The sequence below is a fragment of the Manis javanica genome, chromosome 10, assembly GCF_040802235.1.
Source record: "Manis javanica isolate MJ-LG chromosome 10, MJ_LKY, whole genome shotgun sequence".
Taxonomy (NCBI): Eukaryota; Metazoa; Chordata; class Mammalia; order Pholidota; family Manidae; genus Manis; species Manis javanica.
The window spans coordinates 88,246,217-88,273,659 of NC_133165.1; the positions used below are offsets into that span (position 1 = coordinate 88,246,217).

Genomic DNA, 27,443 nt, shown 5'->3' on the forward strand with positions numbered 1-27,443 from the left:
GGCCTGAGGCAGCTAAGTTCTGCACCACTGCCACTTACAGTCTGGGCTGCAGACTTGGGAGAACAAATGCTGGAGAAAGAAAAAGCTCTGCTGTTGTTAAACCACAGGTGCTGTGACAGGTGTGGGTGGAAGGGGTTTGGCACCAATGCCACCTGCTCCATGTAGGAGCTCCATCGTCCTGTTACCTTCCCTGCTCCTGCCAAGAGGCAGGCTTGGTGGAGAGGAGTGCTCACAGAACCTTGGCTGCCTGGAGGTGCTGTTGGCAGCTGTGGTTTTTCTACACTGGTAAGCTGTCCTCTGGGAAGTCACCATTCCCTGTCCTACAAATCCATTCCCACAAGGAACAGCTGCAATTGCTCATCCTGGCTCACACATTTTAATTTGATTCTGGAGCTACATGGTGGACAAATGATTTAGGAATCAGACACCCTCATTTTAAGCCCCAAACAAGGTGTCAGTAGTGACTTCTACCCAGTGAGGCCCAGAGAAAATGAGATAATGAAATGAAGTCATTTGCTGCTGTGAAACAAATGTGGGAACGTTTATGTAGTTGATTTTATTTATTCAAATATAAAGACTGACTGTGGCAATTTTTTGATAGGCAACATCTTAGATTAACACTAATTGTATTGCTATAAATTTGGTTCAGGATCAGAATAGCATTCAGGAAAGAGGGAGAACAATAACAACAAAATCTTCAAATATTGAAACAAAGAAATACTTTTTTTTTTCCTTTTTTCACTTTAATTAAATGCTACTTTCCCATAGGCTTCCCTGGACTGATTTGTAGCCTAACCTAATAGGAAAGGCAACTTTGGGAATTTTGGAGAAACTGCAGGTTAGGCTATGGTGCCAAGTAGGAGACTGAAACACTGATCTGAGCATCAATCTTAGGAATGTTCTGGGAGCAGAGGCCTCTTCTCAATGTTTCCTAGTGTCTTCCCCTCTCATCAATTAAATATACCCTTCTCTGGCTAATTCAGTGTAGGACACACTCCCCTCACTGCCTCTCCTGGTTACACTGCTGTTTAGAGGGATCCTGACAGGCATGTGGGGCTTCTGCTTAGACTGGAAAAGCAACAAGACTAGCTCTGATGCATCTCCTGAGAACCGGAATAGCAGGGAGCTGCTGAGGGAGGCCTCTTCAGGCGACTGAAAGGCCTGTGCACTGGGAAGGACACTGCTTGCCCTCAGAGACCTGGCAACACTTGCCTGTTATTCCTATGGAAATGACCAATCAGAATCAATCTATTCAAGGTCACTTCAATCTATCTTTGGGAAAGGTCAAAGGAGAAACGACGTCCCTTCCAAAAACGGTAAAAAGAAAATGAGAGAAGAAACCAAAAATATTTAGAATGGCATAAAAAGTGATATGCGCATACTTCTTTCTGTTATTAAATCTCACTATATGTTTCCTAAAGTCCAGTTACCAAGTTGAATTGTGTGAGAGAGAGGAGAGAGGCCAACTGAATTTCCCTCAAGAGTTCACGGCTTCATGCTGAGAGGTCCTGGGTTTGCGCTGGGGGAGCCCTTTTTTGAATGAGGGTTTGGGTGGGCTGGGCTCTGTGCTGGCTCCAGTTCCATTGGTCCCTGCAGAGTGAGCCTGGCCTCGCTCACTAGTGTTTCCTGATGTCTGGGATGGAGCACTCTGATACCTGGAACCAGATGAATACCAAGAGCTATTTCTGTAACGACCCCCATTGTCATGTCGCCCTTGGTTCGTGGAGTCACTGGACTTTTGGCCTTGTGGCCTGTAGCCTTGTCCTCCTTGTCTGTTCCCCGGCAATACCTAAAGATGAAAGAATATAACGTTCAAAGCACTCTGGCATTACGGCAGCCTGTTTGTTCCAGGCCAGTTTACAGGGGGATTCTGAAAGCCTAATTGTGATATCCCATGCTTGGGACTCAGTTCTCTCTCAAGACTCACATTATTCTGTCACTCAGTCCGACCTAGCCACTACATCAGAATTAATCTCACTACTTTACCCCCCATCTTTCACCCCTAGGCTCTTCTCCACTGAAAAGGAGTCCACTTTTCTTTAGCTGGAAACAAGAAGAAAGCTAAAAGGGAAGAAAGGACATTTTTTGGGTTGCTACAATTCCTCAACTGGACAAGGATGTTATCACAGATCTGAACTTTGCAAACCATAAATCTTTTGTAAAGATAATGAACATCTGGAATAATAAACATTATTATGATCTGCTTTGCTATGTATCATGAACAATAGATAAAATCATGCTGCTGTAACACTTAGTACATGTTCCACATTACAACCCAGAAAGCTTATGGCATGGGATTTTATTTTTGCCCTCCAATTCCAGTGTAATACCAGCTCTGAAGAATTACTGACAGCATTGCCTTGGATTGGTCTTGAGTATCTTCTTCAAACCAAGGAAAAGAAACTATGGATTAGCTTCAACTTTCTAGTGTTGGCACTCCACCCGCCCAGGCTCTCTCCCTCCCCCTGGTATACTCTACCCCACTTCCAGGGAGCTGCTGCCTCAGTGCACTCTGGTGAACTTGCCACCACGGTGCCTGTCTACCTTGAGACGGGTGCATGACTCCCACTGTGACTAATTACCAGGTAGTCCCTGCCTACAATGGCTAGGATCACTGCCAATGCCAGAAAGTCAGCAGTCTTGGCAACAGAACACCTAAACTGGCTGCTGGTTTGGAGCATACATGCTTTCTCTGGAACTAACTGAGGATTCAAAATAGGTGTGGAATGGGTAGAAAGAGAGGAAGGTAATGTACTGAGCTGTGGGCATTTATACCATGACAACCTAGTAGTTTTATGTCCTAACTTGCTCAGTGAGGAAGCTAGGTTACCTCTCGTTGAGGCTGGCAGGGCCGGCCACTGGGATTTGCTCTGGCTGCAGGAGTCTGTCCTGGTCCCGAGTGTCTCTCGTTAGCACTGGTAAGGCTGGGAGTGGACGCACAGGTGGAAGAGGAAGCAGCAGAGGCATCGCCCAGGCTACTCAAGGACACAGATGTAACTGAGCTACATCGGGATCTGGTGGAATAGCTATTCTTTGGATGGGACACTGAAACCAAAATGGGAGGGGAAGAGCATGATGGGTAAGATTTTCCCTATTTCTTCATTTCCCAATGAGCAATTTAAGATACAGAGCTACTTGCTTGAGTAGTTCTAAAGGTAGGCTTATAAAATGGTAATAGGGAGGAAAATCTCCCTTCTGCCCTCTTCCTCTACTCTTTTCATATCCCCACTGCTTTGTAAAGTAACTCCTAGAGATGAGAGAACAGTTTAAGATCTGAGTGACCTGACCCCCACCCCCTCAACTAATGACTTCTTGCCATTTCCAACTAAACTCCAGGCTATGGCTCTAGCAGCTGACTAAGCCTAGGAACAATAGTATGGGCCATATGTTCAGCTTTCTTTGCAAGGAACACTGTAAAGCACAGACTTTGCAAAGAAAGAAAAAGGTAAATAAAATGCTACATCTTTTTAAAAACATCTGAATGATGCAAGGTGTAAATAATCAAGATTAGTTCAATATGAATAGAACTAGTCTTTATGACAAATATGTATCTTCCCAAGGTTCCTTCTGCAAAAATAATTCCAAATTCAAAGTGCCAATCTAGTTGAAAAATATTAATATTTTCAGTTCAAATTTTGTCAGATTTCAATGGTTTAAAAAAACCCTAGTTCTTTTCTTCGCTATAAGTCTAAACTAATGCTGAGCTCACAATCACTGTCCAACATTTTACTTTTACACTGAGAGAAAGAGCAAAGGAGCTGAGCTCAGGGTTTGACTGATGTGTCACCACAGATTTTTACTTTAGAGGTCTCCCCAGTAAAGCTGTTATTTAGGGACCCATTATGTGCGAGGTCAGGCAGGTATTGTCATCTCCATGTTGGAGAACAGAAAAATGAGCTTCCAGAAGTTCATGTAGTACCAAGGATTCAAACTTTGGTCTGACTCATGCTCTCTACACTATATATCACACACCTCTCAACTCAGCAGAAAATGATGAAAAACAATAGTGCAAAGTTAGGGAACTAGAAAATACCCATCCTCGGAGCACACAGAATCTCCATCCACTGGTTTCTTAAGTATCTAGGAGTTACTTTTCATAAAAACAAGCAGGCAAACAAAAACACCAGAGGCACTGAAGGAGAGTCAGTGGAGAAGTCGACGGGCACTTCAATCTCTCATCAGCAGAGACTGGTCTTCTTGCCACCTTCTCTAGTGCTCAGGAACTCTCACCCTCTTACCTTGTCCAAATGAATCAATGTTCTTCTTTAGGGTCTCTACGTCACAGGTGAACCTGGCTACTCGTCCCAGATCCTCATCATATTTACGTTCACTAACAAAGTGCTGGAGAAAGGGCAAAGAAAAGCCCCAGGTGAGACAAACAGTACACATGGGCTCTAGAGCTTGCATCAGCAGGTGAAACAGAATTACTTCCAATTGTCTTCTTTTTCTCCTATGTTTACTAAGTGGCCATCATATTACCAACGCTGAGTTACTGAAAAAATTTAGTCATTTTCTTAAGGGCCCAAAGATAAATCTATTTGGGAGCTTTATGAAATGCTATGGGACAGTCAAAGGCCATTAAGTATAATCAAGAGAAACTGTAGAGAAAAAAGAGAATATAATAGAAGGCCATCTTTCCACTGTTGGCTGCTCTCCATATTGTTCCATTTTATATAGAAGCACAGGCAGCAATAATGCTCCTAGGTTACAAAAATGATTCTATTTAAATAGATGGTTTGGTGTTCTTTAACAGGAACTTCCTTAGGAAACCCACTTCATCTCTTTATAAAGTAGGATTTGTTAGTCCTTGAAATAAGAAAAATTTCTTGAGATGGAAAATCATTCATGTGAAAAGTCAACTTTGCAAATGAGAAGAGTTTGTGCTATGTTATTTAATCCTTTAGGCCGACTGAGCTGAGAAGTAACCAACCCCTTGCGTCAAAAACAACCTATACTATAGAAACTGTGGGACTAGAAACATGTCAGGAATAAAGTGCTTCTGGGTGTGTGTTTCAATAAACAATTTCTAAGGTAGCCTGAATCATTTTTTCAGATGAAAATGAAAAGATGAAGGACTAGAATGATGCAGAATTGAACTTGGAGCAGCCCTCCAATTGGAAGTGGTCTAATTTCACTAAGGATTTCAAGGGGTTGAGGCAAATGCATCAGGACCCTTGCATCTATAAGCAGTAAATGGGAAAGAAGATAGAAAAATTACCTCTGGGCCTTGAAGTCCTAAAGCTTCAGAGTATACTGTAGCTTAGGAAAGCATAAGAACATCTGTGACATAAAGCCTTCAGACATGTAATATCAGTCTGAGATTAATTCTGAAACAAATTCTAGCCAAAGACACAACAGGGATGACGGAAATAAGATGATCTGGAAATAAGAGATTTAAATTGCATAGCACCAACTTCAGTACACCGAAAATGTGGAGAGAAACAGATCCTTAGTCAGCCTGCAGAAATATTTCTAGCAGCTTTTCAACCACGTGGGAAGGGAACAGATGAAGCCTGTGAGAGCCAGAATTCTCATCTAATTCCAAAGGGGTTCTAGCTTTGCCCGGATAGCTGAATGAGAATGACTGGCTCCAATGTGAGGAAGACTTTCTGTGAAACAGTAATATAGTGTTCGCTAATCAGAAAATGGTAATTTAAAATGTACATAGTTTTGCTATATAGACCCTAGTAGAGGCTAAGGGGCAGAAGTGAGAGAGCAACAAGACACAGGTTTGTGTGAAAGGCTGGGTCAGAATGATGATGAGGATGCTGTAAGGTCTCAGATGATGATCCATCTAGGTTTTCATTTTTCAAAGGCTATTATTCAGCCTCTACAGCAAATATTCCTCTTAAACATGGGAATGCATCTCATGTATTCGGAAAGAGCAGTGGCTAAGGGCTTAGGGGAAGGGAAGGCCAATTGCCCTCATGTACAGTGCCCACAACTAGCCATGAATATCCCAAACTCTGTCAGGTTCCCATGCTTAGTCTCACAGACACTACTCTTTACATAAGAAAATGAAACATGAGAGTTGAGCCCAAGTTATCTTTATGATTACAATATAATCAATATCTCAGATTGCTCATTTTTCTTGTATAAAATCAGAATCAACCCACCGACTATTTAAATCTTTGCCAAACACCTACTGTGTGCCAAGGCACTGTGTGAGGCACTAGAGACACAGCAGTTCCTGCATTGTAAAGCTCACAATCTAGTGGGGAGGACAGATGAATCAAATGCACATCGAATTGTTACTGTGCTACAAAGGCACAAAAGGGGGATATAATGGGAAAGTCGGAAACAAAGGAGGTCATGAGTGATTTGTATGCTGAGACTGGGTAGGGGGAGGTTTTTGAACAAAGGGAAGAGCATGTGCGGTTGCCCTCCAGCAGGGGGTACAGCATCTGTCTGTGGAAAGGAAACACTAAGATAGCTGGAGTATGGGAAACAAAGGGGACACGTGTGAAACAAGGATGGTGGCAGAGTCAGACTGCACAGCCCTACAGGCCATCTCAAGAATTACAGTCTTTATTCTAAAATGTAAAGTTTAAAGCAGGTTATGTAGTGTGAGGAACAGATTTGGAGGGATGGGGAGGTTGGAGCAGTGGCAAAGTGGATGGGCAGAATCAGTTAAGAGGCTGTTCTGGAAGTCCAAGCAAGAGGTAACAGTAGCTTGATCATGATGGCTGTAGTGGAGATGAAGATAAAAGGTCCAATCTAAGCTTTAATAGGGTGTCAAATGGACAGGGTCTGCTGACATATTTAATGTGGGAAAAGGAAAAACTTCCTAAGGTTTCCGGCTTGGACAATTGGACAGACAACAGTACCACTTACAGAGAAAGGGAACCTAGAAGAGAGCCAGGTTTGGGAAGAGAAGATCATGAGTTCAATAATATTAGATGTGGCCATGAATTAGGGAGATTTGCTTCTTTGGTCCCCGGGGTAAGAAGAAAGACAGAAAGGAGAAGGAAGTCATACCTTTATATCAGCTCTGAGCTCAACCAATTGCTCCTCTGACATTCGAACAGCCACATCAGTCATCTTCTTTAGAAGTTCGGCTTTCTTTTGCCGGCTGAGCAAAATTTCCACTGTAGAGGAAAAGGGAGTGTGACTCTTATGTTCTGCTAAATAGGATAAAGAAGAATTGGAAATGTAGGCCTTGCAGTAAGTATTTGGAGGGCCAAAGGCTTGGCTGCCACCCATCCAGAAAATGAATATACCAAAGGTCCAGTTTCCACCTTCTTGAAGAACTCTGAAGGCAGTTAAATGGTAAACACTTTTTATGAATCATAAACTCATAAATCATTTGTCATTTCTCTTTCTTTTTCCTCTTCCTAGCCAAAGAAATTTTTCTATCAAGAAATATATAAATTAAAACAGAAATATGTACCCATGGTAAAAAATTCCCCTAGAATAAATGGATATAAAATGAAAAGTGGATGTGTCCCTGCTGCTTCTGACTTTGTGGTCTCCCCTCCAGAGGAAACCAGTGTTAACAATTTTGTAGGTATACTTCCAAATATATTCTATGCATATATACAACATCTCTCTCTCTCTCCCTTTTTTCCCTCCTCACAAAGAGGAGTATGTATCATATAAATGGTTCTTCCTTTACCTTAGCTATTTTTGCTTAATATAGCTTGAAGTTCATTCCCTTTTAATAATTGGCTCTCCCTCACTGTTTAGCAGCCACCTAGTATTCTGCTATGTGGATATACCACAGTCATTTCCCAAGTCTCCTAATGATGGATGTTTAGGTTGTTTACAGCCTTTTAAGATGTATCTACTTTAGCATACCCCCAGATGTGTAACTCAGATATGGCCATGGAGGACAACAGACTGTACAAAAGAAAATCTCTAGGAGTAGAAACCCAGGGGCTACAGAGGACATGGACAAAAGAAATCCTTCAAGGAAGCAGAACAAGGAGCTGCCTGAGAACCAAGGAAACTTTCCTACCCCCAGGGCAGGTACTGTGCTATTCCTGTCCAGTTAGATTTGATCATCACTGCTTTCCTATGTGGAGATTTTTTCTAGAATTATCTTCTTATTTCTCTATGTAACATTGAAGGGGGGGCATTTAAATTTTCTTTTAATTTAAGGGACCCCAGACTACAAGACACCATAGCCAGACCTGTTGGAAGGTTTGAAATTACCCAGAAGTCTTGGACTTTCAGATGAATATACTAACTATATAAGATTTTTGAGGTGTGGCCACTGAGGAGAAGGTGAGTGTGTTTTCATTTTGGAAAAAAGAGCGATGTTGGGTGGCTGAGGGTATGGGCTGTAGCAAAGACTGTTAGGAACTGCATATCCATTCTCTTCTTCCTAAAGGAAGTCCAATGTTGTTGGGTACCAACATGCTTAGGCAACAATCTACATTTCCTAGCTTTGCTACAGATAAGACAGTCATGTGATATACTCTGGCCACTGAGATCTAAGCAGAAATCACAGGGCAAGGTTTACAGGAAAGCTCTTTATCTTTGGACCACAAGCATGCTTTATGGATGGCTGGGTACAAGGACAAAGACTGGGTCCCTCATGTCATTTTAGAGATGCCCTTCCAGCCTTGGATTGCTTACCTCTGGACCTTTCATTTCAAAACAGAAAAACAAACTCAGTTTAGGCCACTGTGTTACATGTAGTCAAACTCAATCACAATTGTTATACACAGAATCCAATAACCTACTGAAAAATTAGCCAAATTTACATTAGAAAAAAATAGTTTTCCAAGAGTTACATCAGGTACTACAGAGAGCTGAACTTCTTTATCAAGTTGACTTAGTCTGACTGCCACATATATGCCACCCACGGGCTGCCCATACCCAAGTCACCTTAATAAGTGAGGGGACGCTTCCCTATTAAGTTAGGAACATGTGTATATAAGTTTCTCAACACCAAGGGCCAACAACTACAGATGATCTATTGTCTTACTTCCAAGATAAAACCTATTTGACGTTTGTATAAAACTCATTTTCTCTCAGCTCTAGTATTCTAAAACAAAATTATAGATCTCAAGATAGAGAAAATGTATTGAGTAAATATTTCTACACATATAAGATAACTTAGTGGATCTAATTACATAACTTTGGACAAGTCACATTCTTTCCAAGGAATTTGTTTCACTTATGAGATGAAAAAAAAGGAAAACCTAACTTGTAAATAATATCTAAGGAGTAGAAAAAACTATACAAATGTGTGAAAAAAACTGAACTATGTAGTACTATGAGCATATAAGTTGATAAAACCATAATGTGTTAAAAAGAAAAAGTACCACCTTCTTGAGAGTATTAGTAAGTGAATAATTACATTAGTGTCATTGAGAACCAGGATTTTCAGCATGGAAAAAGGAGATACAGATATAAAATTGATGAAGATAAGTAAAACTTTACAGCTCTAAATTTGATAAAGTAAGATTGGCCATGAATTCATAATTGGCTGAAGCTGGGCGATAGGTGTTAATTACAGTAGCCTATTTGAAATACATTTGAAATTTTCTATAAAAGATATATTTTAAAGTGCACTTTCTTCTCAAAAGTAAGGACTATGTCTTCTTACTAGTTTTATTTTATCTGAAGTTCACCTTCAAAAAGAGAGAATACACAGGCACATGAATGGATTGATATCGTCACATTTAGAAATTCAGAACATACCACTCAATTTAAATGAAATTTCATCTCTGAAAAACAGTAGAGAATATCTCTGCTATGCATTTAACATTTCAGGTTAAAATGGATCAAAACTCAACTCAGCTTAGTGCTGCAAAGCTGCTCTGGCTCATGACCATAGACACAAATGATTTAATTGTGAGTCATTATCTCAACCGATTTCCATTCTTACCAGTTCAAGAGCAGGTTAAAAGAAACAACCTTCCTAATTACAAATCTAGCATTCAATGCATGACAGCAAAACCTACCAGCGAAAAGCCTCAAATCAATGCTACTGTATGAGTTGCAGTTAACACACTCTCTTTCTCACAGAGCTGTAAATCTTTAACCTAACTCTTAAAAGAAATTACAAAAAAACAGATATTTTGCTATTCTTTACAAAACCCCACAAAATACCTAAGTTAGCCTCTATTTTAGGAAGCTTTTAAGGAACCCTAGTCATGGTATCCCAAACCCTCATTTCATTATCTTTTCCCCGCTTAATAATAATAGACACTGTGAGAAGACTGTTCCATAAACCGAGAAAACAAAGTTCTGAGATAGGTAATGACAGGAAGACACACACTAAATTGTCGGCAACCTGGTGAAGTCTGCTCTGATTATGCCAAAGGTTTATCCCAAGGAAAAAAATATCCAATGGAATTGTTCAATCGCTGGAGGCAAAACACAAAATTCAGGCATCTCCTGCATAGTTTATTCCCTGAATCAGTGCTGAGATAGCAGACACTGTGATGCAGTTTCTTATGACACTCAACTTTATATTCAAAATATTAAAAGGAAATATTAAAAAAACAGGCTCTGGTATAGTTGTTTCCCACAAAAGGATTCATATGACAGTGCAATACAACTACTCAAGATTGTTTAACTAAATATATAAACTCTTATGGTGGCATTTATACTGAGCTTTTTGTTAGGGGCGTTAAGAATCAGTCTTACTTGCTTCGGCTTTCACTTTGTCCATTTCAGCAAGCAATGCCACTTCTCGATCCATTAAACTGGGAAGGGATGACAAAGGGAAAAAAGGCTCCATCAGAAACTCACACAGAAATAGCACATTGTTAATAGTGGAAAAAGACTTACCAGCTGTTCACTAAAAGTATACTATAAAGTGAACACTGTATATGGACCACATGAAAATTCTGTCTTACCCTAAGCAAAAAATATTTTAAGGATTAAAAAAAAAATAGACCTAATTCCCTTTTATTTCTACGTACAATGTCACAACCATAGCTGGAAATCTGAGTTGAGAACCAGTAGGTGGCAGTAGCAAGCTACAGAACATTTCTTAAGTTGTGCTAAAGCCTTGTGGAAATTATGTATTTCCACATATGTGCTCCCATGTTTTTTATTTTATATTTTGGTCTATAAAATTGGAAACCTCTGCTTCTAATGAATTTTTACCAGGCAATACCTCTGCCAGGGCATGGTAAATTTATCTGCAATCAGGATTTGTGTATCTTCAACATTTTACTACAGTTGCACGAAGTCCACTTTAGTCTTTAGATTTAGAATGCATAGTAGTTAAAAGACATTCTTACATTGTGCTGCTTTCAGGTAAACATTTAACAATAACCCAGAAAATATGGAATCAAAGGTTTCTGGTAGGCTTTTTACAGAAAAAGAACAGTATGTGGGCATTACTGCAAATATAAATGGTTCTAGACACATAATGCTTTTCCATGTCCTTAGAAAGGAGTCTACTACCTTCAATGTATAAAGAGATAGGATGCCCTAGTATTCAACCTCTGGGTGCAAATAATTTTCCTTAACCATACCACTTTACTTAGTGGTGGCCAAAAAAAGAAAACATCTAAAATTTTAATACCTGCACAAACACGAAATGTTCCAACTCTCTTCAAATTTGGAGTTCATTCTGATTTTTCCTTGTGAATGGGACTATAGCTACAGGGTTAACGAAGTTCTACTCTTGCTTCTGGTTGTAAAACCAATCATACACATACATACACGAATACACACATATCCATATGCACTAATTCAATTTAAGTCAGTATGTAGTTAAGTTAGTACAAAGTAGTTAATAAAGAGACAACAGTGTGAGATACAAAAAAAAAATCTAATGCAAAGTCATTTCCTCAAGGAGCAAAATCCTTTAAAATGAAATGCCAGACAACACAGATCTGATAATCATTATGCATGATGTTAATAAATAGACTTGTAATGAAACAAATTTGGTTGGCATATTAATTGAAAAGCACCAGATGAGAGAAGACATAACTATTGCAGGACAGCAATACTTTGCTAAGAAAGCATTCCCAAACCTTGGCAATATTTTGCTCCAAGAACTAGCAGCATTTGGAACACCTAAAAGGCAAAACAGAAGCCCGGCTAAGACAGGCACTGCCAGACTTTGAGTCTGACATTACCTCCCTCCTGTTGCTGCATCATCTTAAGATGCAGACACTGTGTCCACCAAAATTTGTCTCTGACAAAGCTTGTAAAATATTTATTAAAAGACTTCTGCAAACAAGTAAGTTTTGGTGCTTACAATCTTCATTATGAAAAAGAATGTCACATGACTTTTAACAAGGAAGAAAAGTTCTGCACCATCACAATCAGACTTTTTTGAGGCAATATGAACTGGTACATTGTGTACTTTTTTTTCCCCTGTGAGAACGACTAGTATCCATTTAAATAAACTTTGTTTCTTGATTGACTCATTGGTTATCATAAAAAATTTATAGGGCAGTACATGGACAATGATACAACAAGCCCGTTAAAAAAAATGGTCCACGTTTTCATGCCAAAACACACCGAAAAGCAGGAAGCACTTCTATTTTTCTTTGTTGTTTGTCATGTTGCCTTCTCTTGATAACTTCTATTGAAATGTTCCGTGATGTCAGCCAAGCATTCAACAGAGAATCTATTGGTTAACCAAGGCTACTGAGATATTTTCTCAGAGAAAAGCTTGATAAGTATTTTCAATTTTCCATAACATTTTTTATAAGTCTTTAAAGTACAAAAATAAATAAATGTTTCAATATATAGTATAAGTGTCTGACAATTAGATTGTGATGTAAGTGACTGACGTTAAGCACTTGATGGTTGAGACATCCATTTCAAAGATATTCACCTCAAATAAACAGACTATATTATCAGCTACACAACTAGAGAGAGAACCAGACTGCCCATCCATGAAGATCCACTTTTAGAAAGCCCTGGGTGACCTAGATCTGCCCACTTGAGTGACCCTGCTTTCCCTTCCCATGCTTTAATTCTCTTTTTGAAGTTTTGAATTCAGCAAGAAAGAGTGAGCCTGCAAAACCCTAGGCTTCCCACCCTTGACCCCAATGACAGCATAACCTCAGGTCTGTGCTCTAACCACACCTTGCTGTGCAGCCCTGGAAATACTGTGTACCCTCTAGAACTGGTAAGTAACCCCAGAGTTCCATGATAGTTGTTGCTGAGGTGCATCTTACAATCCTATGAACCACAAGGGCCAGTGCAGCTACAACCCTGGTTCATGTATAGGCTTGTCACAAGTAGCACAGGGCCTAGGCCTTGGAATGCCTCCAGGCATGCCTAGCTGATAGCATCACTATGGATGGGCTGAGATGGACACAAAATAGCATAATAACAACTTCTTATTAGAAGTACATTGAATTATGTATTACAGTTGTGTAGAAGAATGACCACATGTTTACGTCATTAATACTAAAGCATTTAGAGGTGATGTGTCATGATGTCTGCAACTTCCAAAAGGTTCCACTAAAACACACACACACTGAAAATATACTAATCACTGTACTATCCTTTTGACTTATATTTATTTTTGAAAGTTTTTATAAATAAGATGAGGAATATGTGCAACAAAATAATAAGGTGGGAATAATTCAAAAGTGAAGAGTAGGCTAAGCATAAGAATAAATAACAGAGGCATTTTTACAATTGAAAACAATAATTTACCATAATATAAATTTCTAACACTGAAGAAACTTAAGCTAAAGTTTTCCACCTGTTCCTAAGCTCAATGGTGGTCCCAGTATGGATCTGTGGCCAAGAGATTGGAAAGTATCCGTGGCGGGAGGTAACAGCTTTTAGATGTCCTAACTGCATGCAGCGAGTCCTCTCAGAGAGTGAGGAAAGGCATTCAGACCGGCAGACTTTCTGCTACCTTGCTCACTCCCAAACGTGGGGTGCTAACCTGCAACTGTTCTCCTGAGGCTTTTCTGGGTAGAAATCCTCCATAGTAAGCAACTGATGTATTGGATTCTGAAACTGCTAATGAAATTCAGCCAAATATTGCTGGACTCTGCTGAGAAAGACACTAAGTCTTATTAAGCATGAACCTTATACAGGACAGCGAATTTCCATATCCTTTCTTCAATCATGAAAGGTGATTTTACATGACTTTGTCACTGTTATTAAGAAAAAAGACTGGTAAATGTCCACATGTTCTGCATTTCCTTTCCTCCTTACCAAGAACTTTTTACTATCTACATTTGCTCAACTTAGTCTAAAGCCTTTGTATAATTTAGCTGCTCAGAACAGTTGTTCCCATAGCATTAGCATTTGTCTCTAAGATAAATTGTGTGTCCATCAGTTGAAATGAGCCTTTAAATGGATATATTTAACATGTAGCTGATTGATTCTAGCTATTGCCTTCAGTAATTCCTCCATACCAAAAATTGTTAACTGTCATTTGTTTATGGTTGGTGCATTAGAAAACAATGTTTTCTAACACAATGTTTTCAAAACACAACTCTGGTCATTTCATAGCCAATTATTTCAAGGGATAATACTCTAAACTACTCAATAATGTTCTTGGAAAATATTTGTACTTGATTTTATTTGCTGAAAACTTAAAATCTATCCTAATTCCAATCAAAGCAGAAATCCAAGCAAAGCCAATGCAAACACTTTTATTTCTCTGAAGACATTTCCCTCTTTTCATATAAAACAACCAAAATAGAGAATTGTCAGTAGTTTTTATTAGCAGGAAGTTTATGATGTTACATGTGTTTTTTTTAATTCCATACTCCCAGCACTGGCCTTACTGGAATATGGTACACATGTGGGCTCAAAACAAAGAACACCAGTTAGGTAGCCAGGCATCATACTGAGCTAAACAACTGGGGTAAAATGAATTGAAAGAACTAGCTTATTAAATCAAACTTGGATCTTATGAAAATTTTGATGGGTTCCGCTTTGCCAGGAGTCCTTCATAAAGCACCAAGACATGTGATTTCCTATTTCAAGAGTCTGAAGTAGCTTGTAAGAAACTAGAATGCGAATTGTAAGATGTTCTTGGGGGACAGGCCCTCAATGGACAACCTTTCTTTCTGTTCTTTTCCAGTGGTCAAAAGCATCGCAGTTCTAAAGTTATACTAGAGACCATATGATTCAATATTTCTCAATATGTTTAGGAAAAAATAAACAGCAGCAATCTAGATTACCAAGGAGTATTCTACCAAGGAGTATTCTGTTCAAGTTTCTGGTTGGTAAAGAAAAATGTGTGCAGTGTTAAAGCCACACAGAAAGTGGCTGACTATAGATCCTCATTTGAAACTGTGATTTTTTTCTTTTTAATCCTCTCTCTGGAATTATGACAGACACGTATAAAGGGAGAAGCATGGATTAGGAAGGAAAAGACTGAAGAATAAAGGCAAGTAGACAGACCTAGGAAGCCACAGAAAAATGAAGCATGGTATATTGGAAAAGTGTCTCTTACTACCAAGTATGACTTTGGGAAAATTATTTTTTCTGTGCCTATCTTTTCTCATCTATAAAATAAGTATACTACTACAGTGATACTGGTATGCAGATTAGAGACATGGTACATAAAAGCTTCTGACACACAGTAATAATAGTTCAATAAATGGCAGCAGCACTTATTCCCCGTTCTATACTCATGCTGATGTCTCAGTTTCCACAGATCATCTGTTTTATAAAATGGCTTTATAAAATGTGTGGTATGTCACACATTTCAGATCCATTGTCCAGAAATTCTTTTTTTTTCGGTCCAGAAATTCTTAAATAAACTCATACACCTACAAAATGTAGGCAGTTAAATCAAAGGTAACTTTAAGTGAAAATAATGCATTTACAAAATTACACTTTCACTATGATTACAACTATGAAGTTATATATGCATACAGATAAAGAACACAGAAATAAAAAATGTTATGTATGAAGGTGTAGAATTACATGGTTTTTATTTGTTTTTAAAAACTATTGTTATAACTGGGAAATATAGTAAAAATAAGAGGGAATAATAGAACCTTAAAAAAAAGTCAGATTTCTTCATCAAATGCTCATTCTACCTTTGCCTCTGACTTCATCTCTCACTACTCTGAACTACTGCCCCTTAGCTCTAGCTGCCCTGCAGAACCCCTGTGGGTCCCTTCTATGCCTTTGCTTCTGTCATAGCTCCTGAATGCAGTGTTCTATCCCCAACCATTCTGCCACTGTAAATTCCATGTTTCTTTCAAGGCTTGATAATGATTCCTTTCCTCCAAGAAATCCTTTCTAATTGATCCCCCTCCACAGTAACCTTTCCTTTAATTTTCATACCTTTCCCACAACTAAATCTGACCTGAAGAATATTTGAATCACAAGGTACTCCAGGTTGTGACTTAAAAACTGTGATTTAGGACCTTCTGAATTAAAAATCAAAATAATACTGAATATTTGGATGGACTATTCTCCCTACAATTTTATTGTATTGAACTAAAAAAAAAATACTTATAAAGGCTTTCATATGCTCAATCAAAATTCTGGTCCTCCTCATTCTAAACCTGTTCCACATGGCTAAATTCCTGATCCCTAAATTCTCCTACAGAGGCATTTCTCTGTTTCATAGCCTTTAAGCTGAGGGAGAAATCCTACATATGACCTGCCCCAAGAGTCTTTAGCCTTTTTCTCAAGCTTTAGTGGGGAACTGAGCCATCAGCAACAGATGGTTATAGGCTACTGGGAGTCAGAATAAACAGATTCAAATCCTGAGTCTACAATTTATGATGTCATGTTGGGTAATCACTTAACCTAAGACTCAAATCCCTTTCACTAGTAAAGTAGAATTAAAAATTCCTATTTCCCAATCAAAAGACATAGAGTCACTGAATGGATAGAAAAACAAGACCCGTCTATATGCTGCCTACAAGAGACTTACTTCAAACCCAAAGACATACAGGGACTAAAAGTAAAGGGATGGAAAAAGATATTTCAGGCAAAAATTCCTACTTCACAGGACAGAAATCCATATAAATTAATCAGATAATGTGGCTGAATATGTTTTGGTAAACTGTAATCTTCAAATGTTATTAGTTTTTTTCACAGGTGGCTAAAGAGTTAAAATTTTAAATCAGAGAACATCAACATGAGGCAAGTACTAGCAGAAAAAAGCTATCATGTAGTAAACATGCAAAAAGTGAAGAAAAATGTAAAACTATAGTGTTATGAATGCATTTGATGATACATTACCACATTAGTCCATTCCTTTATTGCTTTTTAGACCTTTTTTCAATGTGCTTTGGTTCATGAAGTGATTCCTAAGTTTTCAGCAACTCCATATGGACTTTAAATGTAAGGATCCAAAAGCCTAGGTAAGACTACTGGTGGCTTAATATAAGAAGGAAAGAGCTCAAACCAAAAGAAGTAACTTTTCTAAGGTCAATGAGGAATCAGCCAGCAAAAATGTCAAAATCTTAAGTAAACACAGTGCGTGTAGAATCTCAAATTTCTGAACTGTTCTCTCCTTTAATAAGCACCTATTAACTTTCAATAAGACAGAAATTTCTATTTAAAAGACAATCTGAGTACATATCCTATTGGAATTTTTCACTAACACATTATATAAAAACTGTCCAAAGTAGTTTATATACTCCAGTTTCATGCTCCACTCCATATCCTGCACCTTAAAAGCCTTAAACTATGTCAATTAATAGCTCCAACAATGTAAGTCATATAAGTCTTAATTATTAACCAGAGAAGGAAACTTGGGTCTAGAGATGATTATTACTGCATCACCAATACAAACAGATTTTAAGTTTTATATACTGGAAAGCCTCTGACTTTACCTTCCCACAGGTATGTGTCAGCTTTCATTTGGCCTCAAAGTGAAAGCAGTTATCCATATAATTCTCCTAGTGCCCCACAAGGGGTAATGTGGTCTTACTGTTGCAAATTTGTTAGAACCTTTTGCTCTTCTTTAATGCTAAAACCAATATAAACAATTGCTTCCTAAGTGACATTAACTCCAAGCTCTGGTTTGGTGCCAAATGGAGTAAGCTCACCTGCCAGTTATGTCTTGAAGTAGCAACTACAAGAGGCATTGAAATAGAGCAGTTTAAAAGTCCAATCAGCCAGAGAAAAGGGCTTTACACCAGCAGGACAGGGCAGGTAATCTCTTTCCTCAAATTAAATTGATTTGGTTGCTACACCTGTTACTCAATCCTAAATACACAGTTCCCAGGCAGGAAACCATTTCATTTGTCATTTATTGAAGGAGGCTCCCCCTGGCTCGTTTCCAAGTCACCAGGAACTCACAAATCTCTCTCCCGGAACTGTGTTTCCTGGTTCAGGCTGGTTCTGAATGGAGTCAGATCCTGTTGCTTAGTAATCAGTAAGCTAAATAGTCATGGAGACCAGAGGCTGGCTTATCAAGGCAAAGCTGTGATGACCTACTCACAGCTCTTTACTCTTTTCTAAATAAGTCAACAATATCTGATAGGATAACAACCCAGGGCAACAGGCACAGTGCTTCCCCTCAGAGGACCAGAAAGAAGAGGTATCAGTTACCTAGAAAAATTTCCAGGAAAAGTCAGAACTTAACTTCAGGTGAGTTTGGGAGAATTGGTTTGAGTCAGCTAAGTAAAATGATACAGGGGAGCATATTAGGCTGAAAAAGTGGCATTAACTAGTATATGGAAGAGGAAATGTAAATGTTAAGTTTCGAGACAAGTAATCTGGAGCAAAAATATATGCAAGAAAAACAGAAGGCATAACAAAGTTTCTAGCTATAAAACTTGAAAGGTGAAACGGCATTGAGGGCTAAGCATGGGCAGACAAGGAGATCAGTTATCCATCCTAAAAGTACTTTTTGTTTGTGATGATTTAATGAACCATTCTACGCTTTGCAAGTGATAAAAATGATAAAAGTAGGTAGGGATCAGAAACTTTTTGAAGGCTTTATTCCACATCTTTGTTAATTTACTCCCTCTTGTAGTCCATAGAACAGAAGGACTAAGCTACCCATACTCCCACTATCTCTTGTCCACTTAGTCCTGGCCAGACTAAGTTTGTAAATAGAGACACAGTTGAACATGACCAAAGACAGTCAAGAAAAGGGCTGGCTGGCTGGGAGGAGCATTGCTATAGGTTCTCTCTACTCATAAACTCTCACACATTTCAGATCCAGGCAAGTCTTGCAGATAAGCAGAATGGACAGTTTTAGATCCCCAAACATCAACCTAGCTGCTTGTCTCCCCATCATTCTACTGAATTTGGTCCTGAGATGTTTTCCATTTTCAGAAAAGTTCCTTATAAAATGCAAATATCCCCCAGAAAGGACTTGCAGTTTAAATATTAGCTAACATCTTAATATCTAACAGTTAAGACAGCTTCAGTGTTCAAGATAACATTAGAATCTACATTTGTCCCACAAAGATTCTATAATTAAATACATTTGGTAAACAGCACAGTATAGTTCCCTCTTGCAGGTTCACAAATACACATTAGCACTGAGAAGTTCAGGAATAAAGTTTTTTTTTAGTTATTTTAAACCTCTTTAACTACCAAACACTACTTCCCTCACAGAACACATAAAAATATGTCTTAAGATATGAGTATTCTTTGAAATGCAGTTTGAAAAACACAAAATTAAAGCAAATCAATGATTAATAATAGGGCACAGAAGAGACCATTAGGGTGGGGTGCATTAGGAAGGATGAAAGGAGGTAAGAAAACAAAGACAGATCTTTTCTACTTTATAACTTTGTCCAAAAACATCATGTCTTTGGTTATAGGTTCCCAGTTTAAAAGACAGATCCTAGAGTCTGCATGATCTACTCTATAATTATTTGTCCCTTTTCAAACAATATTAACCTCAGGCCATTGGTAGAGCCTAATGAGTTTTCTGTACCACACTCATTCCCATACTTTGACCAAAAGAAGCTGAAGGAAGCAGAAAGCTAAATATACCATAAGATTTTTAAGTCTCTCCCCTCTACAAAGAGTAGTTAAGAGCTAGGAATTTAAAAACTTGGTGAATGACTGACCATCTTTATAAATAATCATTTTTGTGCTACTAAGACCAAATACATCTTAACTTACCAACTCTGCAATTCAGCAAATGCTTGTTTCATTTTCTTAATGGAAACATCCATCTCTTCTTTAACTACAACGCGATACCGAGCAAGAGACACTGTGCAGCGCTGGAGGTCTTTCACAGATTTTTCAATGTTGGAACCTTAAATAAAAACCCCAAAGATTTTTTTTGTTAAAAGGGAGCATAGGTAACTTTAAAGTTGGATCTGAACACCTAAGCAGTAAAGTAACAAATGTCATGTGGACTAAGAATGTTTCCTAAATGGCCATCCTCCTCAACAAGAAAACCAATGTCTTCATTGATTTAAAAAAAATAGTAAGACAGGAGGAGCCAAGATGGCGGCGTGAGTAGGACAGCAGAAATCTCCTCCCAAAAACATATATATTTTTGAAAATACAACAAATACAACTATTCCTAAAAGAGAGACCAGAAGATACAGGACAACAGCCAGGCTACATCTACACCTGCAAGAACCCAGTGCCTCACAAAGGGGGTAAGATACAAGCTGTGACCCTGCGGGACCTGAGCGCACCCCTCACCCCTGCTCCCTCGTGGGAGGAGAGCAGTTGAAACAGGGAGGGAGAGGGAGCCCAGGACTGCTAAATACCCAGACCTAGTCATCCGCACCAGGAGCACAGACACACAGTGCGTGGTGTGCTGGATACTAGGGAAATGGGACAGTAAAACCTGCGAGCAGGTCCCCACAGCCAGTGCCCCTGGGACAAAAGAAAAGTGAGTGCTTTTTTAAAGTCTTAAAGGGACAAGGACCCCACAGCTGGATGGAAGCATCCCGGGACACTCAGCACAGCAGCTGGGAATCCCGGGGAACTCCAGGTGCCCTAACCCATGGGCAGCAGCACAGCTCTGAGGCTCCTCACGGTGATAAACACCCTCCCACCTGTTCCCCCTCTGGCGTGGCCCGCCACAGTGGTGCAGCAGCCTGAGACCGCCCACGCCCACAGCAACTGCATGGGGCTGGGAGCTTACTCCACAGCGGTGTGGGCAAGAATCAGAGACCTCACCTGCGCGCAACTGCCCAGCACAAGCCACTAGGGGTGGCCGTTCTCCCAGGAGAGTAAGGCCAGGAGCAAGTGGAAAGGGACTTGGTTCTCCCAGCTGACACATGCACCAACTGCCTACGACTACCTCTATCACCATGAAAAGGCAGAAGAATTTGATACAGACCAGACTAACCCAGACATTCTCCCCTGAGAGGGAATCTGGGGAGATAGATTTAACCAATCTTCCTGAAAAAGAATTCAAAATAAAGGTCATAACCATGCTGATGGACTTGCAGAGAAATATGCAAGAGCTAAGGAGGGAGAATACAGAAATAAAACAATCTCTGGAAGGACTTAAAGGTAGAATGGACGAGATGCAAGAGGCCATTAATGGAACAGAAATCAGAGAACAGGAACACAGAGAAGTTGACGCAGAGAGAGATAAAAGGATCTCTAGGAATGAAAGAATATTAAGAGAATTGTGTGACCAATCCAAATGGAACAATATTCGCATTATAGGGGTACCAGAAGAAGAGAGAAAAAGGGATAGAAAGTATTTTTGAAGAAATAATTGCTGAAAACTTCCCCAAACTGGGGAAGAAAATAGTCTCTCAGACTACAGAAGCATACAGAACTCCCAACAGAAGGGACCCAAGGAGGACAACACCAAGACATATAATAATTAAAATGGCAAAGATAAAGGACAAGGATGGAGTATTAAAGGCAGCCAGAGAGAGAAAAAAGGTCACCTACAAAGGAAAACCCATCAGGTTATCATAAGACTTCTCAACAGAAACTTTACAGGCCAGAAGAGAATGGCATGATAGATTTAATGCAATGAAACAGAAGGGACTTGAACCAAGGATACTGTATCCAGCACGATTATCATTTAAATATGAAGGAGGGATTAAACAATTCCCAGACAAGCAAAAGGTGGGGGAATTTGCCTCCCACAAACCACCTCTACAGGGTATTCTAGAGTGACTGCTCTAGATGGAAGCACTCTTAAGGCTAAACAGATGTCACCAGAGAAAATAAAATCACAGCAAAGAAAGCGGAACAATTAAATACTAACTAAAGGCAAAAAATAAAATCAACTACCCACAAAAGCAGTCAAAGGAAACACAAAAGAGCACGCACACACACACACACACACACACACACCTAACATACAAAGAATGGAGGAGGAGGAATAAGAAGGGAGAGAAATAAAGAATCATCAGACTGTGTTTATAATAGCTCAATAAGTGAGTTATGTTAGACAGTAAGATAGTAAAGAAGCTAACCTTGAATCTTTGGTAACCACGAACCTAAAGCCTGCAATGGCAATAAGTACATATCTTTCAATAATCACCCTAAATGTAAATGTACTGAATGCACCAATCAAAAGACATAGAGTAACAGAATGGACATAAAAGCAAGACCCATCTACATGCTGCTTACAAGAGATGCACCTCAAACCCAAAGACATGCACAGACTAAAATCAAGGGATGGAAAAAGATATTTCATGCAAACAACAAGGAGAAAAGCAGGTGTTGCAGTACTAGTATCAGATAAAATAGACTGCAGAACAAAGAAAGTCACAAGAGATAAAGAAAGACATTATATAATGATAAAGGGGTCAATCCAACAAGAGGATATAACCATTATAAATATATATGCACCCAATACATGAGCATCAATATATGTGAAACAAATACTAACAGAATTAAAGGAGGAAATAGAATGCAGTGCATTTATTTTAGGAGACTTCTACACACCACTCACTCCAAAGGACAGATCCACCAGACAGAAAATAAGTAAGGACACGGAGGCACTGAACAACACACTACAACAGATGGACCTAACAGACATCTATAGAACTCTACACCCAAAAGTAACAGGATACACATTCTTCTCAAGTGCAATGGAACATTCTCCAAAATAGACCACATACTAGGCCACAAAAAGAGCCTCAGTAAATTCAAAAAGACTGAAATTCTACCAACCAAGTTCTCAGACCACAAAGGTATAAAACTAGAAATAAATTGTACAAAGAAAGCAAAAAGGCTCACAAACACGTGCTCCTAAATAATCAGTGGATAAATGACCAAATTAAAATAGAGATCAAGAAACATATGGAAACAAATGACAACAACACAAAGCCCCAACTTCTTTGGGATGCAGTGAAAGGAGTCTTAAGAGGAAAGTATATAGCATTCCAGGCATATTTAAAGAAGGAAGAACAATCCCAAATCAAGAGTCTAAAGACACAATTATCGAAATTGGAAAAAGAAGAACAAATGAAGCCTAAAGTCTTCAGAAGGAGGGACTTAATAAAGATTAGAGAAGAAATCAATAAAATTGAGAATAGAATAGAAAAAAATCAATGAAACCAAGAGCTAGCTCTTTGAGAAAATAAACAAAATAGATAAGCCCCTAGCCAGACTTATAAAAAAAAAAAGAGAATCTACACACATCAACAGAATCAGATATGAGAAAGGAAAAATCATGACGGACCCCACAGAAATACAAAGAATTATTAGAGAATACTACAAAAATCTATATGCTAACAAGCTGGAAAACCTAAAAGAAACGGACAATTTCCTAGAAAAATATAACCTTCCAAGACTGACCAAGGAAAAAACAGAAAATCTAAACAGACCAATTACCAGCAAAGAAATTGAATCGGTAATCCAAAAACTAACCAAAAGCAAAACTCCCGGGCCAGATGGATTTACCGCGGAGTTTTATCAGACATACAGAGAAGACAATACCCATTCTCCTTAAAGTTTACCAAAAAATAGAAGAAGAGGGAATACTTCCAGACTCATTCTATGAAGCAGGCATCACCCTAATAACAAAAGCAGGCAAAGACCCCACCAAAAAAGAAAATTACAGACCAATATCCCTGATGAATATAGATGCAAAAATATTCAACAAAATATTAGCAAACCGATTTCAAAAGTATATCAAGAGGATCATACACTGTGATCAAGTGGGATTCATCTCAGGGATGCAAGGATGGTACAACATTCAGAAATCCATCAACATCATCCACCACATAAACAAACTCTCAGCAAAATGGGTATAGAGGGCAAGTACCTCAACATAATAAAGGTCATATATGAAAAACCCACAGCCAACATCATACTGAACAGCAAGAAGCTGAAAGCATTTCCTCTAAGATCAGGAATAAGACAGGGAAGCCCACTCTCCCCACTGTTTCAACATAGTACTGGAGGTCCTAGCCACAGCAATTAGACAAAAAAAAAAGAAATACAAGGAATTCAGATTGGTAAAGAAGTCAAACTGTCACTATTTGCAGATGACATGATATATTGTACATAAAAAGTCCTAAAGACTCCACTCCAAAACTACTAGAACTGATACCGGAATACAGCAAAGTTGCAGGATACAAAATTAATACACAGAAATCTAAGGCTTTCCTATACACTAACAATGAACTAATAGAAAGAGAAATCAGGAAAACAATTCCATTCACAATTGCATCAAACAAAATAAAATATCTAGGAATAAACCTAACCAAGGAAGTGAAAGACCTATACCCCGAAAACATGAGCAACTTTTTCCAGAATGCATCTCCTCAGGCAAGGGAAACAAAATAAAAAATGAACAAATAGGACTACATCATGCTAAAAAGCTTCTGTACAGCAAAGGACACCATCAATAGAACAAAAAGGTACCCTACAGTATGGGAGAATATATTCATAAATGACATATCTGATAAAGGGTTGACATCCAAAATATATAAAGAGCTCACGTACCTCAACAAACAAAAAGCAAATAATCCAATTAAAAAATGGGCAGAGGAGCTGAACAGACAGTTCTCCAAAGAAGAAATTCGGATGGCCAACAGACACATGAAAAGATGCTCCACATCGCTAGTCATCAGAGAAATGCAAATTAAAATCACAATGAGATATCACCTCACACCAGTAAGGATCGCCACCATCCAAAAGACAAACAACAACAAACGTTGGCGAGGTTGTGGAGAAAGGGGAACCCTCCTACACTGCTGGTGGGAATGCAAATTAGTTCAACCATGGTGGAAAGCAGTATGGAGGTTCCTCAAAAAGCTCAAAATAGAAATACCATTTGACCCAGGAATTCCACTTCTAGGAATTTACCCTAAGAATGCAGCAGCCCAATTTGAAAAAGACAGATGCACCCCTATATTTATTGCAGCACTATTTACAATAGCCAAGAAATGGAAGCAACCTAAGTGTCCATCAGTAGATGAATGGATAAAGAAGATGTAGTACATATACACAATAGAATATTATTCAGCCATAAGAAGAAAACAAATCCTACCATTTGCAACATGGATGGAGCTAGAGGGTATTATGCTCAGTGAAATAAGCCAGGTGGAGAAAGACAAGTACCAAATGATTTCACTCTTATGCGGAATATAAGAACAAAGGAAAAACTGAAGGAACAAAACAGCAGCAGAATCACAGAACCTAAGAATGGACTAACAGTTATCAAAGGGAAAGGGACTGGGGAGGATGTGTGGGAAGGGAGGGAGAAGGTGGGGGAAGAACTAAGGGTGCCTTACGATTAGCATGTATAGTGTTGGCGGGGCACGGGGAGGGCTGTACAACACTGAGAAGACAAGTAGTGGTTTTACAGCATCTTACTACGCTGATGGACAGTGACTAATGGGGTATGTGGTGGGGACTTGGTGAAGGGGGGAGTCTAGCAAACATAATGTTCCTCATGTAATTGTAGATTAATGATACCAAAAAGAAAAAATAGTAAGTATACGGGCCAAGATGAACTAATAAGAATTGGATTTACCCTCGTGTTTCAAACAATTAAACACACTCACACAGATAAAATATATGAAACAATGGTGTTCAGACAATGGGCAAGGAACAGCACTATTTCCCTGAGAAAACAGAAACAAAAGAAGTGAGGCCTATGATTACCCCCAACTTCCTGCCACAAGAGAGCTTGAAATAGAAGGAGGAGAAATCCTAAACTGAGTTGAGGACTCCCTGAATTGAGAGGACAGAGTTGAGAACTCGGGAAGGCCAAGGTGGCTAGAATTGTCAGGGTAGAATCTGGAGAGGTCAGACTACAGAACAATGAGAGTTGTACAGAGACCTACAGAGTGCATGGGTGTGAGGAAACTACCCAAGACAGGGAAAAGCTCCAAAAGGAGCAGGCAGAACAATCCTGAGAGCTCACCCAGGCCAGGAACATTTCATGCTCACACCAGCCAACCGGGGCACCAGGTAGGGCCTCAGTAATGAGGCAGGATTAACTCTAGACTAAAGGCTGCTCTACTTCCATCTAACAAGGCTTAATATCGAGCTTCAAACTGTTCCCAAGTAACAGTCCCAGAACAAATCACAAGAATATTTAAAGAAATACAAAAACATCTAGCAATCAACAAAACAAAATTCACAATGCTGACATCCAATAAAAAACCTACTAGACATACAGAGAGGCAGAAAAATATGACCCATAATGAAGATAAAAATATGTTAACAGAAATATACATAAATGACACAGATATAGAACCAAGTAGACAAGGACATCAAAACAGCTAATTTAATCAGATATCTTATGTTCAAGAAGGTAGAGGAAGGCATAGGCAGGTAAGGAGAGACATGGAAGATATTTTAAAAGACCCCAACTTAATCTCTAGAGATAAAAAAGTACAATGTCTGAGATGAAAAAGACACTAGGATGGGATTAACAGCTGACTAGGAAGTGTTAAAAAAAATTAATGAATTTGAATTCATCAATTTTAGAAGCTACTCAAGATGAAATGGAACAGAGAAAAAAAATACTAAGAGAATAACTATTTGAATAGGTACCAAATTTTCAAAATTCTCTAAATGACAGGATTTAGTCAGATATAATTCACCATGTAGACATTACAAAATGGATGAAGTTCTCTCTCTGTAGCATAGTTTGAAGAATTACAGGTGGGGAAGCCAACTTTGTAAATAAGAAATACATTTACCTACCCAACACATTATAGCCAGTTTCTGTGAGTTCTATTAACCTTTCTTTATTTACCAAGGCCAAAGTTATACATACAATTGATAGAATTATGAATCTAAAAAACTTATAATATGCCAAGATACATTTTTAGATTTTTACCTCAATTCTTCCTCATTTCAACTTGATTTCCTTAAAACTCTACCTAAAAGCTTCCAAGCCTTGTGCTTTTATTTCTACTTGACTGAATATTCTCAGACTTGCTTTTCTGCACCACGTTGAGTTATGTTGGAAACATGAAAAAGGAGAGCTTCACTAATTAAATTTAGCTCATGTGAAATAAATAATTCAATAAAGAGCTACAGGTTACGAGTGTCTTTTATATTTCTGTTTCATTTGTCTAGTGGAGTAGACTGCCATGCTTAGATGTATGATACTCAGAGGGGCTATTATCTCTGTTTAATTACTGGTTGACTATTTAAGTGGTTATTACAGTTTTAAAAAAAAGCAACAAGCTACCACCAGTCAATGCTTT

At 38.8% G+C, this 27,443-nt stretch overlaps 1 protein-coding gene across 6 annotated transcripts in view; it reads right to left on the minus strand.

The window, feature by feature from the left end:
* Positions 1–360: 360 nt before the first annotated feature.
* Positions 361–27,443, minus strand: part of SPATS2 (spermatogenesis associated serine rich 2) — a 166,492-nt gene continuing 139,409 nt past the window's right edge. For all 6 annotated transcript variants that reach the window (XM_073213566.1, XM_036992029.2, XM_073213567.1 and 3 more), the window contains 6 exons: positions 19,957–20,092; positions 10,603–10,661; positions 6,979–7,088; positions 4,239–4,341; positions 2,831–3,045; positions 361–1,789 (listed from right to left, as the gene is read on the minus strand). In XM_073213566.1, the coding sequence (XP_073069667.1) occupies positions 1,478–1,789; positions 2,831–3,045; positions 4,239–4,341; positions 6,979–7,088; positions 10,603–10,661; positions 19,957–20,092 (935 nt within the window). In that variant the 3' untranslated portion in view covers positions 361–1,477. The remainder of the gene's footprint in view (positions 1,790–2,830; positions 3,046–4,238; positions 4,342–6,978; positions 7,089–10,602; positions 10,662–19,956; positions 20,093–27,443) is intronic.